The 18,518-nt window shown below is 34.2% G+C and overlaps 1 protein-coding gene across 3 annotated transcripts; it reads left to right on the top strand.

The window, feature by feature from the left end:
- Nucleotides 1-1,133: 1,133 nt before the first annotated feature.
- On the top strand, nucleotides 1,134-3,845 carry LOC107013287. Of its 3 annotated transcripts, none has more exons than XM_027915475.1 (3): nucleotides 1,134-1,168; nucleotides 2,076-2,866; nucleotides 3,112-3,845. In XM_027915475.1, exons 2-3 carry the CDS (start codon nucleotides 2,109-2,111, stop codon nucleotides 3,299-3,301), a joined length of 948 nt encoding a protein of 315 aa, XP_027771276.1. In that variant the 5' UTR covers nucleotides 1,134-1,168; nucleotides 2,076-2,108; the 3' UTR covers nucleotides 3,302-3,845. The 3 variants fall into 3 exon arrangements, with proteins under 3 accessions (XP_027771276.1, XP_027771275.1, XP_027771277.1); XM_027915474.1 differs by lacking the exon at nucleotides 1,134-1,168 and adding an exon at nucleotides 1,202-1,436; XM_027915476.1 differs by lacking the exon at nucleotides 1,134-1,168 and adding an exon at nucleotides 1,202-1,436 and having other exon boundaries at nucleotides 2,076-2,910; nucleotides 3,112-3,164.
- The last annotated feature ends 14,673 nt before the right edge of the window (nucleotides 3,846-18,518 follow it).

Genomic DNA, 18,518 nt, shown 5'->3' with positions numbered 1-18,518 from the left:
ATAAAGACTCAGAATACCTTATTTGTTGGTTTATATTGTAGTCGTTTAAATCATATTGTGAAAGTTAATGTCAACAAGAACCTAGAAGATTATACAAAGAATTCATAAACTTATTATCTGAACAGATTATTCAAAATATTCATCAATTTATTTTTTTATTTTTTAACAATAAAGGTCATAGCAAAAATATCGTAAATATATCTTTCTTTTATATTTAAAAAATATTCAAGAACATAAAATGAACTATAATTCCCCTATTTCCCTTTTGGTTATTCCCAAGTTTTTGTTAAAAGTAAAATAGTCATTATTCAAAAGAGTTTGGAAAAATATAAAACCTTAAAAGGGAAGGACAAATAAAACAATTAAACATTTATCTTGAACTTTGAACAATTTGATTAGTTTAAATAATGAAAAAATGTGTAAAATTCATTTATTCAAAATAGAAGAAATAATATTTAATAAAATTTGTGTATATTAATATTTTATAATCGCGCGAAGGGCGGACACATTCACTAGTTACTATTAAAAAAGGCGTGTTGTTTTGTAGTAACCAAAATATTCTAGGACAAAGTATATGAGTTTGGATTACACTTTTGTCTCGTTTCCCAGAAGAAAAGAAAAAAATCTTATACTACTTCAAAGAGACAAACACTAGTCTCAAAAAGTTTAATATGTCGACAATTCTCAAAGCAGGGACCAGTGATAATTATTTAAAATTTACTAAATACAAATTTATAGATTATTTGAATTATGTTAAATTTATGAATAGATTGGTTCAATTAAATATTGTGGATTAAAAAATTGGATTGATTATTTATGTTCAATAAATATGTATATGCGATGTATAAAAGAAAAAATGTAAAATGCAATAAATAGGGGAATTTGATTATTGTTCAAAATTAAGAGGAAATTAGATTTTTAACGCAAAATTAGGATTTACCCAAAAATTTAACCCAAAGGGTGAGAAATTTAAATAGTAAAGTAGTATCCTCAACAAAGTCCATATGGTGAAATGTCTAGTGATTGGTTACAAAACAGAGATTACCGAAATGGTTGCTTGGCCATTAGTATTCTATGCAAAACACTTTAACCAAAAAATAAAATATTTTCCTTCCTTTTTTTTTCCTCATTTTTTCTATCTACCCCACCTAAATCCATTTTTATTTTGGTAAATGTCCTCTAGTATTCAATCTCTGCCTTTTTTTTTTGTTTGCAGAAGTTTCACAATTTATTTTTGTAATTTACATTTATTTACTTTCAAATATGAAACAACTAGTTACTAAGAAGGTGGTACGGATATATTAGCTACTTTCATATTTCTTTTTTCTCTTAAATCTATTTGAAATATGAATTTTGTAGAAATCCACAACCTGTGAAATTGTATCCAATGATATTATGTTGTTTCTCTGTCTCTCACAAGCCCATTTGATTTGGAGGTGAGTTGATTTTTTTATATAATCGTGGTGTCCGAGCCTCAAAGAAATACAACTATTTTATTGTTTACATAATTGTGGTTTATGTTATGTATAATTTGAGTTTTAAAGTTATACGAAAGTTAATTTGGGTTTGCAAATTTAGGATTTGAAAATAACTTTGTTACTCTAGAGTTATAAGGTAAAACAAAGGATTCATATAGGTGACGAGAACTAGTTTGAGATTTAGAGGTAGAAAGAGGAATGGAAAACCATGATAATGTTAATTTCTTTAATGTTTTCCCATATAATGTTAAAATCACCCTTTTATTGCCATTTTTTGTGAATCGATGTTTGTACGTTTCATGGGACTTAGTATGAAACCGAAAGCTGTAGCTTAGAAGTCAATGCCTTGAGTGAAAACCCTTCGGAAACCAGGGTTCAAGTCTAGACGAGTGATTTTCGCTCATTTGATTAAAAGCTTGGGTTGATAGAGTTATGTGGTACATGTATTTGTTGGAAGCTAAGCAGCAATTACCTAGTGAGTGGGTCTAGTGCATGCAAGATTGCTCGGGCACTATAGTAATGAAGAATGATGAATCTAGGAAAATTGCATTGAATAATAATCATACATATTTTTGTTTAATGTTTGTCATTTTACAGGAGAAGGATTTGCTTGAGTTGTGTAACTAAAAAATGGAGAATGTGAAGGGCGCAAGACAACATTCTGATTCTCATTTATCAGCTTTGTCGTCCTCTGATTCATCTCTAGAACTAAGTACTCATCCAAAGGAAGACAATGCTGCGACTCCAGCAGCCTTGTCTTCCCCTGATGTTTCAGCTTCCCAGGCACCTCAATGGAGCATGATAAGTTCATCTCCGCGTGAAGAAACAGGAAATCCGTTATTTGCGCAGCCAATAAAATCCCCTCCTCCGTCTATGGATCATCCTCCAGGTTATGATCCTGATCGTATTCCAAAATCCATATTTTCGAGCAAACCTACGACCACAGACTGGAGCAGTGCTTCAAATGAGTCATTGTTTAGCATTCAGATGGGAGCCAGTAGCTTCTCTACAGATTACATGTTACCTAAATCAGGAGAAGTACAACCTGAGGAAGGGAAAAATTCAACAGTCAATCCATGTGAAATTAAATCCAACGAAAATAAGAGCTTATCTTCCCCTCCTCTCCACCCTCTTATGGAAGATAACAACAACGGGAAAAGTACAAGACCTTCCGAATTAGGTCCTGTTATAAACCTCAAAGAGGAAAAAACTGTGAATAATATTATCATACAAAAAGCACCTACTAATATCGAGCCTACCTTAACCAAGCCTGATGATAGAGTTAATCCTCCAATTGAGGAAACTTATATTTCGTCACCTGTTCATGCTTCTTCACCTTGCTACTCCGAGGCGAGTGGAAATAGCAGCAAATCATTTGTTTTCCCAGTGTAAGCTCCATCTCCTTTCAGGATTACATATAGATTTTTGTAAGGTACATGAACAATTCTGTCCTACTTCACAATTATATATGATAAATGATTACCCTTTTGTCAATTTAACATCTAGGACATAAGATTAAAGCATCAACTTATTTTATCATCAAGAAACATAGAATTTTCATTTGCTGTGTTTTTTTTTTATGTTATGTACAAGTTTATATGAAATAAATTTGATTATTTTTTCTACATTCCAGACTAGTAAATGATGGTGGGAGAAGCAACTCCCTGAAAAGTGCATCTGAAAAAGTAGAAAAATCTGAGTCTCAACCTCAACCAGAGTTCCAACCTGATATACAACAACTACAAAAACAATCAGAATCACAGCCTAAAGTAGCTGAGAAAAGTTGGTGTTCATGTTTGACTTGTTGGCCTCGCTGTTGTTGATATATATATGTATATGTACACACAAACATAAATGGTTCTCTGTCGAGTATGCAATGACGGAATGAGAGGAACTGAAAATTAGGATTATCTTCGTGGGTGAATCTTGAATTATCTTTCTGCACCAAGCAGGCCTAGCCAGTTGCATCACATGAATGAAGTATGCTTTTTGACCTCATCAAGACAGGTACATTTCATTTGGCCTGCGTATCCACAACAAGGACGTGATCGGGTCATTTTGATGACGAAATCCTCCATCTTCTGCAGGCAGATGGAGCAACACCACAACTTTGCTAATTGAATCTATCATTATTTTTATAACTTGCCATTGCTGTAAAACACAAGGCTGAACCTATTACTAATTCTTCCCTTGTATTGTGCCCGCCACTATATAAAAATGATCTTTAGCGGCAATTTATTAGTTCAATTGCCGTTAAATATGTATTTTTTAGCGGCAACTTGCAATCTTTGTATATGTCCCTAAAGCCTTTAGCGACATTGAATCTAATGACACTTAAATAATGTTGATAAAGACTTTAGCCCTTTATTTATTTGTCTATTAAGTGCCGCTAAAAGTTGTGTTTTTTTAATAACACATCACTCTAACTCTCCATGCTCAGAGACGCACTACTATATAACAATTTTTTCTGTTACATGTAACAGGTTAATTTTAGCATCGATATATATAGATTCAACTCGATTTGGGCAACAGTTTAGGTTACCTTTTCAACGTCACATATTTCCTTCATCTGCATACATCTTTTCAAGGCCATTTCTTGTAGCAAATTATGGGTAAAGAATACTTCAATCTGCTACACAATTAACATTATTATGTTTAAGTGCATTGGCCAGATATATGATCACTTATTTTCTCTCTACACATCATGTTAATATATTCTACTTATATATACCATAACTACCGTGTAAAGAAATTTTCGTCCATGGGTGAAATTTTCCATGTTATAGAGAGTTATATGTCTTCTTTTTCAGGATGCTAGTTTCACTTTTTATTAACACTTACAAATATTTATCTTTTAGGTCGGCTCTATTACACAATATGTATTAAACAACAATACTAGTGATAACAATAACTTTGTATAAACATAAACAACAAAGTTTAAATCATGTAGTCCAAAAAAAGAAGAAATTAATACATCAAGAGAAGTAGATGACCATAAGACATACAAAAATCTATAGCAATTATATGAAATAGAAAAAAAAATCGAGCCGTCTAAATGCACAGTGTCTTCTTAAGGAAATTATTCCCCTTTAATATCTGAGGTTTAAAGGAATTGATCATCTCAGTATAGAACGAACACCAGTATATTAATACCAAAAAAATTATTGTGTCAACGATTCACTCAATCGGAGTAATACACACATATTATTGCCCTCTAGTATCCGAGGTTTAAATGAATGGATCCTCTCATACTAGAACGATTTTTTTCACCAGTGAATTAATACCGAAAAATCAAATAGTGTCAATGAGTCTCTCAACAGGATTAAAGCACACGAATATTTAGAAGAAAAGGAAGAGGAAGAGGAACAAAAAGAAGAAAAAGAAGTACTTCAGAGATTTTGTTAGTGAAAAGTCTGAAGAATTTAGTGAAGTACACGAATATTTAGAAGAAGAAGAAGAAGAAGAGGAGGAGGAGGAGGACGAGGAAGAAGAGGAAGAGGAAGAAGAGGAAGAAGAAGAAGAAGTAGTTCAGAGATTATGTTAGTGAAAAGTCTAAAGAATCATAGATATTTATAGTCAAGAAAAAATGTTTCCAAAACATTGAAACTTTTCAGAAACCACACAACTATTTTTTGAAAGCTTGCCACCTTCCAGCACCGTCATGTTTGTTCCTGAAAGTTACAACTTTTCAGGACATTCATTTCAAGCGGTGTGAAATTCAAATAAAATGGAAATGTCATTTATAACACATGTCGCGAATCCGAGTTGGGTTGGATCGTTTCGGTAAATTATTTAAATAATTAAAATCGCTTAGGTAATCATTAATTAATAATAAATAATAAAATAAACTCTGTTAAAAAAATAATTTCTCGATCATTTTTCAAAGCAGAAGCCTAGACGAGCGAGCGACGACTCAAAGAGGTCCTTCATTCCAATCCTTCAACAATTAGTAGAAGTGTTTCCTTATTTAAACACTTGAGGTTTTCTTTCCACCACCAATAACGGAGGATTGTTTTATACAAAAGCATAAGTGATCACTTCATATTCTCCCATTTCATCTTCCCTTTATTTCCCATCAATTTTTACTATATACCTAACATACTCACAGTGTAGAATTTCTTTTACTCTATCAATGTATGTAAGTAAACGTCAATGAAAATTTAGACTAGTAAAAAGGATCAAAAATATTTTTGAACTGCTCAAAATAATATTTACGTCCATTACATTTGGGGCAAAAAGGTACCCTCATCGTTATATTTTTTTGCTTAAAAGTACTCCTCAAACTATCCAAATAAGGCAAAATACCATCCCCTTTCACGGTTGTTCAATAATAAGGAAAAATGATTGGTTTTTGCTCTCTAACTATTTAAAATAAAATAAATCACCATTTAATGTTCGGACAAACGTTTGTTAATATCAATTGTGATTATTGTAACTATGTTAAATGATAATTTTTGTACAAGGCCTCTTCTAATATATTTGAAATTTATTTTGTGCACGACAATAATAATAATAATTCAATACATATTTTAGTATACTTTATACATAATACATTTCATTCAAAATATTATTACATAATATTTAAATATAATTGTTATAAATGAGTAAATTTATGAAGAGTGCATTGTTATAGTGCTAATTATTGTTATTATAGGTAGTAAAATGTTACAAGAAGTAAAATATAACATTAAAGTTAATTAAGGAGAATATCAAGTTATTATAATAAAATATGTTGCTTCCTCTATTTAAAAAAGAATGACATATGATCTTAGACATATTTATCTACCAAAGTTGCCAATATTTGCCCATGATGAGATTAAATTAACGAATAATCTTAAGTCTATTAGCTTGATTTTTATTAACTCGTGATGATTGCACACTAAAATACAGGATTACTCATTTCAGGAACTTCCGACGAAATCAGAGACAATTGGAAGAAAGGAGAAGAAAGGATGTGCGAGAATAATTTAAGTATGGAAACAACTAGGAGTGTCCTAGGCATGAACCACAGAAGCCTCCCTCATGGTGTACTGATGGGCGCGAGGTGCCACAGGCCTCACTACAGTTGCACATGCCAAGAGCATTGCTTGGTGCAACGCACCACAGGTGAAACCATAGAATCTTGGCCTGGCGGGTTAGCTGGCTCGGCGCTCCAGCCATATTTTGACTTTCCAGCGAAAATATATTAAAATAGGATTTCTTGTTGAATTAGACTTTGACCCTAGTTTTCCCAACTCCTATAGATAAACCCCTAGGGATATTTTGTGTGTGTGTGGGGGGGGGGGTCGACATTATTTTGGTGTGCAATAGCAAGTTCAACGTTTATAATAGATTTTGATTTTCTATCTCTTCTTATTCCCAGAAATCACATGAACAATTATACTTTGTCGTTGGCTGAAAACCCTAGTTTTGGGTTGTAGCTGTGGATTGATTGTTGAATTATAAAGGTTTTTGAATAAATTTTTGGTTATCAATTAAGTTACTTTTTTATTCTCATTTTAGTATTTCTTGACTGACCATCTAGAGATAAATATGTTGTCTATTCTTAAATCGAGAGAAGATAAGGTAGATATACCAAAGAATATAGAAAGCTCAATCTTCAATTGAGTTGATGTGTGTTCAGGAGTGACACCCGGACGAACATCTTTCTTGGTTACAAAACATGAAAAATTATAAATGCTAGGTAGTTAGGTTACCATCTCCGATCAACGATTTAGTCTGACAACTAACTTGAGTAGGCGACTAGAGGCTGAGAGACCTGACTTATTCAATTAACCCCGTAAATTAGAAACTATATAACTGAATTAGTTCATTACCTGATATACGATTCATTAAGACCGTTGTATGTTGCAGCCCTGGATTTGTCTTTTACTTGCTTGAAACATCACATTTTGAAGTCGATCACATTAATTATTTTTAGTTATTGCAATAACTGTAGTAGTAATTAATAATCATAAAACTCTTTTAAACTATTGATTTTGTTTAATTGTGGAATTCAGTCCTAAATATAAGTCGATCACAACTCTCTTGGGAATGAAAACTAGATCCTAAAAAAACTATATTACTTGAGCAATCACGTACACATATATGTGCAATCGGGAGCAACATGTTTTTGGCGTCGCTGCCAGAGACTTAGAAATTGATTTATATTTGATTTTCTTAAGTCTACAATTAGATTTAACTTGATCTTAGATCTTGTAAATTCCAGGCAATTGATTTATAATTCTGGATCAGAAAAGAGAATTTGTCGAACCTAATGATGAACCTTAAAAAGCTTTAAGACTATGAAGAAAGCTGGCAAACAAAGGACGTCAGCAAGAATTGGGTCTAGACCTCGCAAAAAATATGAAGGGTAACATAAATGATAACATGAACAACTAAGGAAACATGAACAACCAAGAACCAGAGATACCCCCAATCATACCGACATGACTAGTCCATGACGTGGCAGTACCACTAAAAGCTAATGTGGCATCTAGTATAAGGAAACAACCACAGGGTGGAAAATTTCAACTAAAACAAAACATGGTACATCTTATCCACTCAACAGGGAAACTCACCAGACTCCCCCACGAGGGTCCTTAAATCCACATCCAGATATTTTTGGATATAAGTGATACATAAATCTCGAATGGAGTGTCATCAGATTATCTGAGGCCAAGGTTGTTTCCTATCTCGTTATTGGGCCTCCTGACACTAGATAGACCAAGAGCTACCAAATTTCATCACTACGTTGGATAATCTAGCAAAAAAAGCTCTTGAGTCGATTCTTTCAATCAAGTAAAACTACATAGTTAAGGAGAGAAATACCGAGCTTCACGTAAAAAATTAGGGAGGATATGTACCAACCATGGGGTTGATTTAAACAGATGTTAAATACATGTTCAAGGCTAATGAGGTACTTGCTCACACTTTATTTTAGGTTTTAAATAAAATGCAAAGGTACTTCTTAATAGTGAATCAGGTGGACAAGCATTGGCAAAAACATGTGAAGAGCTATTTGATCTCCTAGATAAACTCTCCGAAGAAAACCCTGGTTATGAAAAAGATATACCTCGACACAAAGGGACACAATAATCTTCGACGTGGATCAAGCCACCACAATAAATGCAAAACTAGATGAGATACAACATAACATGGCCATGCACTTCAAACTAATGTCCCTAAATCAAGCACCAGATATGATGTACAATAGGTAGCAAGTTTGTGTGGAGTATGCGGTAGTGGAGCACATCAAACTGACCATTTGTTAGGTGAATCCAGATTCCATAAAATATATGGGAAATGCGCAAAGATGTGGAGGTCAGAAAAACAATGATAATACCTATAACTCTAGTTGGGCAAACCATCCTATCTTTTATAGGATGGGAACCATAACGAAAACCAAGATCAAGGGTCTAAACAGTATCTCTTAGAAAGGATGGAGCAATAATACCAAAATCCTAGCCAGGGCATAAATCTGAGTGCACCTGGGGGGGGGGAGAATTATTAAGAGTTACACCAAAAGCTTATGGAAGAAATTTGTTCAAAGGAAAACGATAGGTAGATAAGCAGGATTATAACAAAAGAAACATAAAAATGTCCCAAATGAGTTTAGATAAGCAAGTTGCCAAAAGTAGCTAATGCAATCAACTTCTGTCTTCATGAAGTCTTGCCCCGTGATACTGAACCAAATCCTAAGAAACTGAATGCGGTGAGTACTAGAAGTTGATTGCAACTAGAGGAACTAGCTCAAAAGAAGAGAGATAGCGAGGTAGTCAATAAAAAAAGAAAGTAGAAGTAGTGGTAAAGAACTCCAAAGTTAAGAAGTCTGTTCCTCAAATGAAACCACCCCTTCCATTTAAAAAATGCTTCGAAAGAGTGAAAACGAATGTTTCAGGAAGTTACTCGCTATTTAAATAGGTTCACATTAACCTACCTTAGGTTGACATTTTACCGGGAATTCCGAAGTATGCTAAGTACATGAAAGAGATCATGTCTAACAAGAGGAAGGTCACACAGTATGAAATGGTAGAACTTACTGTGGAGTGCAACTTTATAATTTTGAATAGATTATCCAAGAAGTTAAAAGATTCGGATTAGTTTTACTATGAAAATTACAATTGGGCAAAGTGTTCTTGTTGGTGTTATGTGATTTGGGGGTGATCATTAGTCTCATGCCTTCACCGTTATATAAGAAACTTGGGCTAGGTAGTCCAATACGGACCACTCTCATTCTCCAACTTGCTGATAGGTCCATTGCTATGCAAGAGGGGGTAGTATATGATGTGTTAAAACAATTGGGTTCCTTCATTTTTCCAACGGATTTTGTGGCCTTAAACTTTGAGCCTGATCCTGAAGTTTCATTAATTCTTGTCATGACCCAGGGATACCCCCTAAACGTAACACGACATATTTGACACTGAAGGGGTCTCGTACAAGCCCTTAACATATAACGACATAAGAACATAGGGAAAAATGCAGAAATTTAAAACTTTTCATTACAACTGAAGTCATTTATAAAATAACAGAAAATCTACAACACTATGTCTCTAACCATATATATCATTGGAATTAAAACTCTTGAATAAAATCTTAGGGGCACGACTCTTACAAAAAGTCTAAAAGATAAAAGGAAAGACATAAAGGACATATGGTCAAGCCCTCAAATATTATGAGGGCTCACCATTCTTCTTCTTATTTATCTACTAGAGTCATAGCCATGAGGATAGAACCCGGTATCTCTAAATCTTATACTTCGTAGAAAATGTAGAAATATGGGTTAGCACAAAAATGTACTTAGTATAGAAACCATGCATTACAATCCTTAAAACATGTATAAAAGAGACATTTTGTTTGAAGTCGTTCTATGTGCGACTTTTGAACATCATCTTTCAAATAATTGGATAATGTAGTTCATAAGACAAATCATACACAATTTATCATAACATAAATGATATCACCATAATCACAAGCATAGCATTCAACACAACATAACGCATACTCCAATTTTCGCAAGACATAACTCACATGAATAATTACATACCAAGATCATATCATCATTATATAACATTCACAAAAGCAACCCTAAGTCATACTTGTGCAATCCATAGATGGGATCCCATAACCCTAACTACACTAATTATATCTTTTAGCCTATCATGATCATGCATAATATAACTTGACTTCATCCATACCCAACACTCATAAACAAAGGGAAATTAATATTAATAACTTTTATTAAGTATTTACCCATATCAACCATTCATATAATGCATACGTAGGTCCATATATCTTCAAAGCATACAAAAACCACACCATAACACCTTTATAATTCTCTTGTGCTATGTATAAGTGAAGTCCCTTAACCCCACTTACACTAAGTAAAGCTCATTAAGAAGTAATAAGTATAGTTTATATTCATAATTTGTATAAAGAACACCTTACATCATAAACATGTCATAAATGAAACATACCATGTCCACTCTCAAAGCCTACTTGTGTAATGCATGAGTGAAGTTCCATATCCCCACTCATAGTAAGTGGAACCTCTTGAGTAACCATTGTACATAACTCATGTTCTTATCATAATTCATATTCTTATCATGTAGGGAAATATAGACTTAACCTACATAGACCATATAAGCTACATGGAATCCGGTGTAATATCCCCACACCAAAAAGAGTTGTCCTAGTTGCCTAAGGTAGAATATTCATTTTAGCTTTTAGGTGGATCCACTAGATAAAGACCTGTGTGGACACATAGTTATGGGATACAGAGATTGCTACTAGAAACCCTAACTACTAATGTGAGGGCTTCTATCACATGAGATAATCGTATTGGAAACCCAACTACTAGATGAAGGAACCTCTTCTCATATTCATATACACTCGGTGTTAATTATAATTCCCTTTAAAAGTCATATTAAGTCTTCACTTGAGTTCATGTTCATCAAAGAATGAACTAGGAACTCAAAAACATATCATCATAATAGCTCATTGATTCATTAGGTGAGAATGTCCTTTCAACATTAGAATCATCAACATGTGAGTAAACCTTTCACATCATATTCATAGTGTGTTTATGAGAATGAACTTTAAATGAACACAACACGCTTATCATAATGATACATACATACTTCATGCATATTAAGTGTAATGTTATAGGAAAGAAGGATCTTGCATCAACACCACAATTACAAAAAATGTCATAAGATCATCACAATCGAAGTGAATACAAGTTTTTGTACTATCCTCATAGAGATGTACAACCCTCATATATTTGCCCTTCAAGATCCATGAACCACAAGAAACACCTCAGTCACATCATATTGATATTCATGTATGGGGTGAATGTGTGTTATTATCCTTCCAATGACATAATAACAACATTATCACAATAAACACTTTATTCTCAAAGTATTCATAAACATGCACATAATATCATAATCCTGGATATACCTCATATCTTGCATTCAAGGGTCATATTACGTCAATACATCAAACATTCAATTCATGCAACATAAATACAACCATGACTCAAGTAATCAATTAATTTCATGCTTAAGCCGACATGATTATATTATAGGTAATGTAGGTGACGTCTATTCACAATAGGGTCATATACAACTCAATATACATAATATGTTCTTTCTTAAAGCATTGACATCCCTAGATTATTTACCTTATACTATAACCCTAAAATCCCTAGGAGTCATCTTTATGTTAGGAGCCTTACTTCAAGCACTTCCTCACATGTTCATCATGTAAACCTAGTTCTCAAGGCAACCTGAACACATGTCTTATTCTTGATCAATTATAGTCATATAGGAGACATACAACTCAATCTCAATACTACACAACCATAATCACTGATAAAAGCCCTAATAAAGCTAGTTCATATAATAAATCTTTCATTCTAAGAAACTCATGTCTAGGTGTTCTAGTCTAAGACAATTCATCATGAAGTTCTTCAATCTTAGAAGGTCACACCTAAGCCCACAATTTGCCTCTTTCTTGACATAACTCTAGATTATATCGATTTCACCATAGGATCTTAGGTTAATCAAGGATACATTTTGGATTGTACTAGAATAATGTAATTATACCATGAACAACCATAACTCATATAATTGTACCAATATTCAACAATTCTCACATCATGAAGTCAATTTTTTAAAGTGGGGGATGATCATAGGTCCAAGGGGATTTTTTTTTATAATAATACAATAATACTCCATCATTCCAAACCTAATTAATCATAATAAACAACAATGAACCATAATTAAGCAATTGAAACCGTATTTGAAGAAGACCCATGATGTAGATTGAAAAACACTAGGTTGGGAGAATTTGGAATCTTTAAAACTCAATTTGAAAGGAATCTTTGGGTGATAGCTTCCCAAAGATGAATAGAATCCATACCTTAGGTTGATTTCCACAAGAAATTGGAGAATAAAGGTAGTTTATCGAACCCCTAGCTTGACCTAGACCTTTCTCTTCCATGGAGTTCTTAGAGAGAGAATCTTTAGAGAAAAGTGGTGGTTATGATTTGGGGACTTGATATATAATGAGTTAATAGGGTAGTTAATGGATTTAAAATACTTATATTATTCTATTAAACTGAATTAAAATAAATTTAGGATAGAATAATTAAATTAGGAATTGATTGGGAAAACCCACATTAGGCCGTGAAGGAGATAGTGTTGTAACTCCAACCCACAGATTATGGGTGGGGCTACGGGGCATTCTGCACACTCGGATATCCTTCCTACAGACTCTAAAATGGATCCTTGACCTATCTCACATGAACTATGGGGCGTGAATGGACCTATGCCCAATAGGTGCCATCCGTAAGTCACCCCATTTTGACAACTTTTTGGTTTCTTGAAGTCTTGGGGGTTAGGCTGTAGGGTCCTCCTCAAGGACCCCTTGGTTGGTTCTTGGGGAGTTCTACCTTGATTTTTAACGCCTAAATCCCTCAACCTAAGCTCGGTACATCTTTTGACAACTCCATACCCCATAGAAAACTCAAAGTAAAACACATTAGGCTCTTGTTTCACTTAGTAGTATTACGGGTCATTAAATTATCTCTCCTCAGGAACATTCATCCTCGAATGACACTTTAAGTAATTCAAGGGAAATAAAAAATCAAGACTATCTTCCTACTATGAATGCAACACCAAAAACAATGCACAAAACTAGGAGGAAACATCAATTTCATCTCAAACATATTGAATGCAACACAAGAAAGTAGGAAATACATCTACAAACTCATTATGCACTAAAATTTCACATTTCTCATTTATTTTGAGGAATTAAACCCTCTAACTTAAATCATGTTCACCATAACATCATTAAAAACATTATGTAGTTTCTCTTAAAAGCATATTTAGGGATGTTCAACAATTCACCTCATGAAGCATATTGGCAAATTATACTAAATGCACATCAACATGAGGAACATAATTCATAAGAACTTATTTTCTCATTAAAATAGAATTCTTCAAGAAAATATATATTATAAGGAGACCATGGGAACACATAATCACATATGACTCCGAAACATGAAACAAGCCAAAAAAGAACTCTTGGTCTCAATCTTGAATAGGAATAGAAAGAAAGGGATACGGATATTAGAACTCTCAACAACCTTATTATTCAACATACCATCTCCTATTTATGAGTAAATCCATACTAGGATTAACATGATAAAAACATAGGTACCTCAATACAACATTCATAATGACAAGAAACTTATCAAAATTCTCTTGGAAATAACTTCCTGACCCTTATATTTCATAACTTGTACGTCTAAGATCCCAATTAGTACTTCAAAATTATGGAAGTTCTTATTGAAGCAGTCTTGCGCACAAGCGACTTTTACCAACACTACTAAAAGTCTCATATGAGCCTACCAACTCGAGGCTAAACTCTTCAAACTCACTACACCTCTTAAGGTGGGAATTTCATTACAATCTAAATCATGGACCTCTAGAACACTCAACTTTTCATATCTATCACACAAGCGGGGTTCTAAACCATGGAGGATTACACTTCTAGCCTCTTTCAAAGGAGACTACTCACTCAACACCTCTAGGCATCACTTAAACACCACTATTCATCAATCCTCCATCACACGTTAGAAATCATTGTGGACAAGTGTGATTCCACCAACATAAACACATGAATATAGTCAAACACATACACACTAAGGACAACATAAAAGCTCATCATGTCCAATTTATCAAGTCATAAAAGACAAGTACTACCAAAATAGAAATAAGCATAAAACACATATCATGAGCAACATTAGGATCAAATGCTTGTTCACCTCTAGATTGGAGAGATTTAAAGCTATTCTTCCTTGGAGCCTTCTCATCAAGACCAATTAGACCGGAGGAAGGCTAGGGTTGGGATCTACACAACCACCCTCTTCATTCCTAGAAACCTTTGGGCAAGGATTTATCTTGTGGTCCAACTCACTATAACTGAAACAAACATTAGAACCCACTAAGAATTCACCTTCATGCCTTACATTACACTTACTACACCCCGGTAAAAGGATCTCACTACTATCTCTTTGAAACTTGGGGTTCGACACCCTCTTTTTGTTAAAGTTTGGGGGAATCTTGGAAGAGCTTTGACCATTAAATCATTCTTGAGAGGAATTGCATTACCTATTCTATAACTCTTTGTTACTTTAGACCTCTCTTCAAGTTCTCCCCTTTCAAACAATTGAGCCTGGAACACAAGACAATCAATATTCATATCGTCCTTAAGAATAGCCATACATCTTTCTTTTATAATCAAGTCGAATATACCCATCATAAACTTACTCATCTTCATCCTAAGGTTGGACACCAAAGATGGAGCATAGCTTGAAAACCTAGTGAATACCCTAGCATACTCCTTAACACTCATTCTACCCTGACGAATGTTAATAAACTCAAGTATCTTAGCCTCTCTAATCTCTAAAGGGAAAAACCTATCAATGAACCCATTATCAAATCGTTCCCATTTTTTGTGGCCCTATTCTACTAGACTCACTCCTTTACATTGAATAAACCACATAAGAGAAACATCCTTCAATTAATAAGAAGCTCATTCCGCCTTCTCTACCGGAGTTACTCATATAATGTTCAAAACCCCAGACATATCATCTATGAACTCTAGAGGATCTTCCTTTATCTTTGACCCATAGAATTCCATAATATTTATCCTGACTTGAGTCATAGTTTAAAATAGTACCTAATCTTCTCATTATACACATAATCCCCTATAGGGACAATAGGACCTTGGAGAGGAACCTCGTGCTCTACTCTGTCTTCCTCATTCCTTTTAGCATCAGCCCTTAGAGTAGTCATACCCTAAAACCATAGGGAACACATTAGGAGAAATACCTAATTAAACTAAAACTCTAGCTCACGACTATTAGAATAAAGAAGTGAGGTTTTCCTAATATTCAATAGCCTCCTATTCATTAAATGTGGCGCACTTCACATCTATGCAAAAAACTCTACTAGATGTGATTTGAAAAATCCTAAAATTATCTCAGAACCTTATTACTTGATAACAGGTCTGTAACGATTCAGGGGTACCTTCTAGATGTAAAACGACGTACTCGACCCCGAAAGGGTCACGTATAAGCCCTTAGCACATCATGTCATAAGAACATAGGGAAAAATGTGGAAATTTAAAATATTTCTTTACGATCAAATTCTTTATAAAATGAGAGAGAGTTTACAATGTTATGTCTCAAAAAATTTATCACATTGGAATTAAAACTCTTGAATAAAATCTCAGGGGCACGACCCTTACAAAAAGTCTAAGACATAAAGGGAAGAAACAAAAGAAATATGGTCAAGCCCTAGAATACTATGAGGACTAACCATTATTATTATTCTTGATATACTGGAGTCCTAATCAAAATCCTACACTTTAGAAAATATAGAAATATGGGTTAACCCAAAAATGTACTATGTGTAAGGACCCAAAAAAGCAATAGGTCAAAATAGATCTTAACATGTGTGTCATGAGTATATAAGGTACTAAAATGGTCAATTATGGTGTTTAGTGTCATTATATAGAGTTTGAGAGAGTCTGGAGCTGAAACGTCTAAGAACGTTCGGTGACGTTTAAAAGTTAGCCTTGAGACGTGCTAGCGTGCCTTAGTATGTTTCATGACGTTTTAGGTTGCGTTTAGGGATCAAATTTACGAGAAGGGTTCCTAACATCTATACGGACGTATTTGAGGTGTAAACTTCTAGTCACTTCCGACAAGGACCCACCTAAGAGTCCTTTAAGAGGACCCATGTTGAGAGAAAAGATGTCAAAAACCAGTCCCAACCAACGAGGGGCACCAACGGACTGTAGGTCCATCGATGCCCCGGTTGTGAGGGGAAATGGTTGAGACTTAGTATCTTGAGCTTACGGCTAAAAGGAGGAGTCTCTGACCAAGACGACAGCTTGCCAGCATGGCCCATCGCCTGGTCGATGCCCCGTAGGTTGCAAAAATCGATGAGGTCTGCAACTTTCACGCAACTTACTGTAAAGTGGAGGGGAGAATTGGGAAATTCACCCCACATTCAAATAATTATATGGTCGGTTATTTTAGGTATTTTTCAGCAAAATATGACTATTAAAACATTAAAAGACCCCCCTAGACACTAGACTCCAAAGCAAAATCTCGCACATTTAAACTCTCAAGAACACCATAGAAGAAGAAGAAGAATTGGGGACTACTGCATAGGAAGAATTCACCAAGGGTTCAAGCAGGGATTAAGGCTCTAATTTAAGGTATGTGAATCTTATTCACCCATGGATTCTTCAATTCATTCAATTGTGCATCCAAAGAACCCCATTCTAGAGAGGGTTGTGATTGCATTGTGGGTAAGCTTGATTGTGCATTGTGGGTAAGCATTCAATTATGATTATTTTATTATTATATGTTGTTTCCATGGAACTTTCATGGTTAATTATAGTAATTTAACTTGAAGGTGATCATAATGATTTTAAGCCATTAGAGGCTAGATGGAGGTTTATGTTGATCTTCCTAATTCAATTGTTTTATATATAATTTGATCATGATTGAATCACTTTGATATGAATTTAACTAGGCTTAGTTAATTTAAGCTGGTCTTTACTTGTAAATCTTGAATTGAATCTATGTGATCATGCATGCCTAGAATTGCCTTCTAATGATCTAATTGAATAGATTAACATGTAATTGAGTATGAATCATGAGGACTAAAGGTAGTAGTCGTTTTTAGGGCTTATGGCCATTGGTTGCTAGGACTTTGGGGGTGAAGTCATAATCAGGATGATTGTGATGATGTTTCCTTCCTCTTCCACACATAGGCATGAACATGATTTGGAGAAGCAAGTTCTTATAATAGATGAGCCCTAGGTTGACTTAAGAACCTAAAATGAATCAATGCATGATAAACTAGAATAGCTTGAAGTTGTATTGGATAACCTCTTTTTGTGAATAAACATGGTGAGACAAGACCAAGGCATGATAGCTTGAGATGCGAATCTCATAAAAGCTTGAGATGGTAGATCTCAAGATAGATTAAGATGGTATATCTCATGATAGCTTGAGATGGTAGATCTCATGATATATTTATATGGTAGATCTCATGATATCTTGAGATGGTCGATCTCATGAAAACTTGAGATGGTAGGTCACAAGGGTAGTTTGGGATAGTAAATATCAAGGAGGATTGAGTTGAAATACTCATGGTAGCTTGAGGTGATGAACCTAATGAAAGCATGAGATGGAGGAAGTAAGCTCTCTCATGTTTAGTGTCACAATCGGGGAGCACCCCCTAGAAGTAACATGGCGTACTTGACCTCTCGGAGGTCTTATACAAGCCCATAGTTATCATTCATCGAATTGACATAGTAAATTTTATGGAAAATTTACAACTTTTCATAGCACATCATATGCTAGAAACTTAACTTCATATATATATATATAATATGAGTCATAATACATCTATAGACTCTAAGTCTCTTTGTCATCTTAGACTTAACAACATTAGAATACATTAGGGACAC

Source organism: Solanum pennellii, chromosome 3, assembly GCF_001406875.1.
Source record: "Solanum pennellii chromosome 3, SPENNV200".
Taxonomy (NCBI): domain Eukaryota; kingdom Viridiplantae; phylum Streptophyta; class Magnoliopsida; order Solanales; family Solanaceae; genus Solanum; species Solanum pennellii.
The sequence above is the reverse complement of the archived record's forward strand: the minus strand, read 5'-3'. Positions and strand labels throughout refer to the sequence as shown.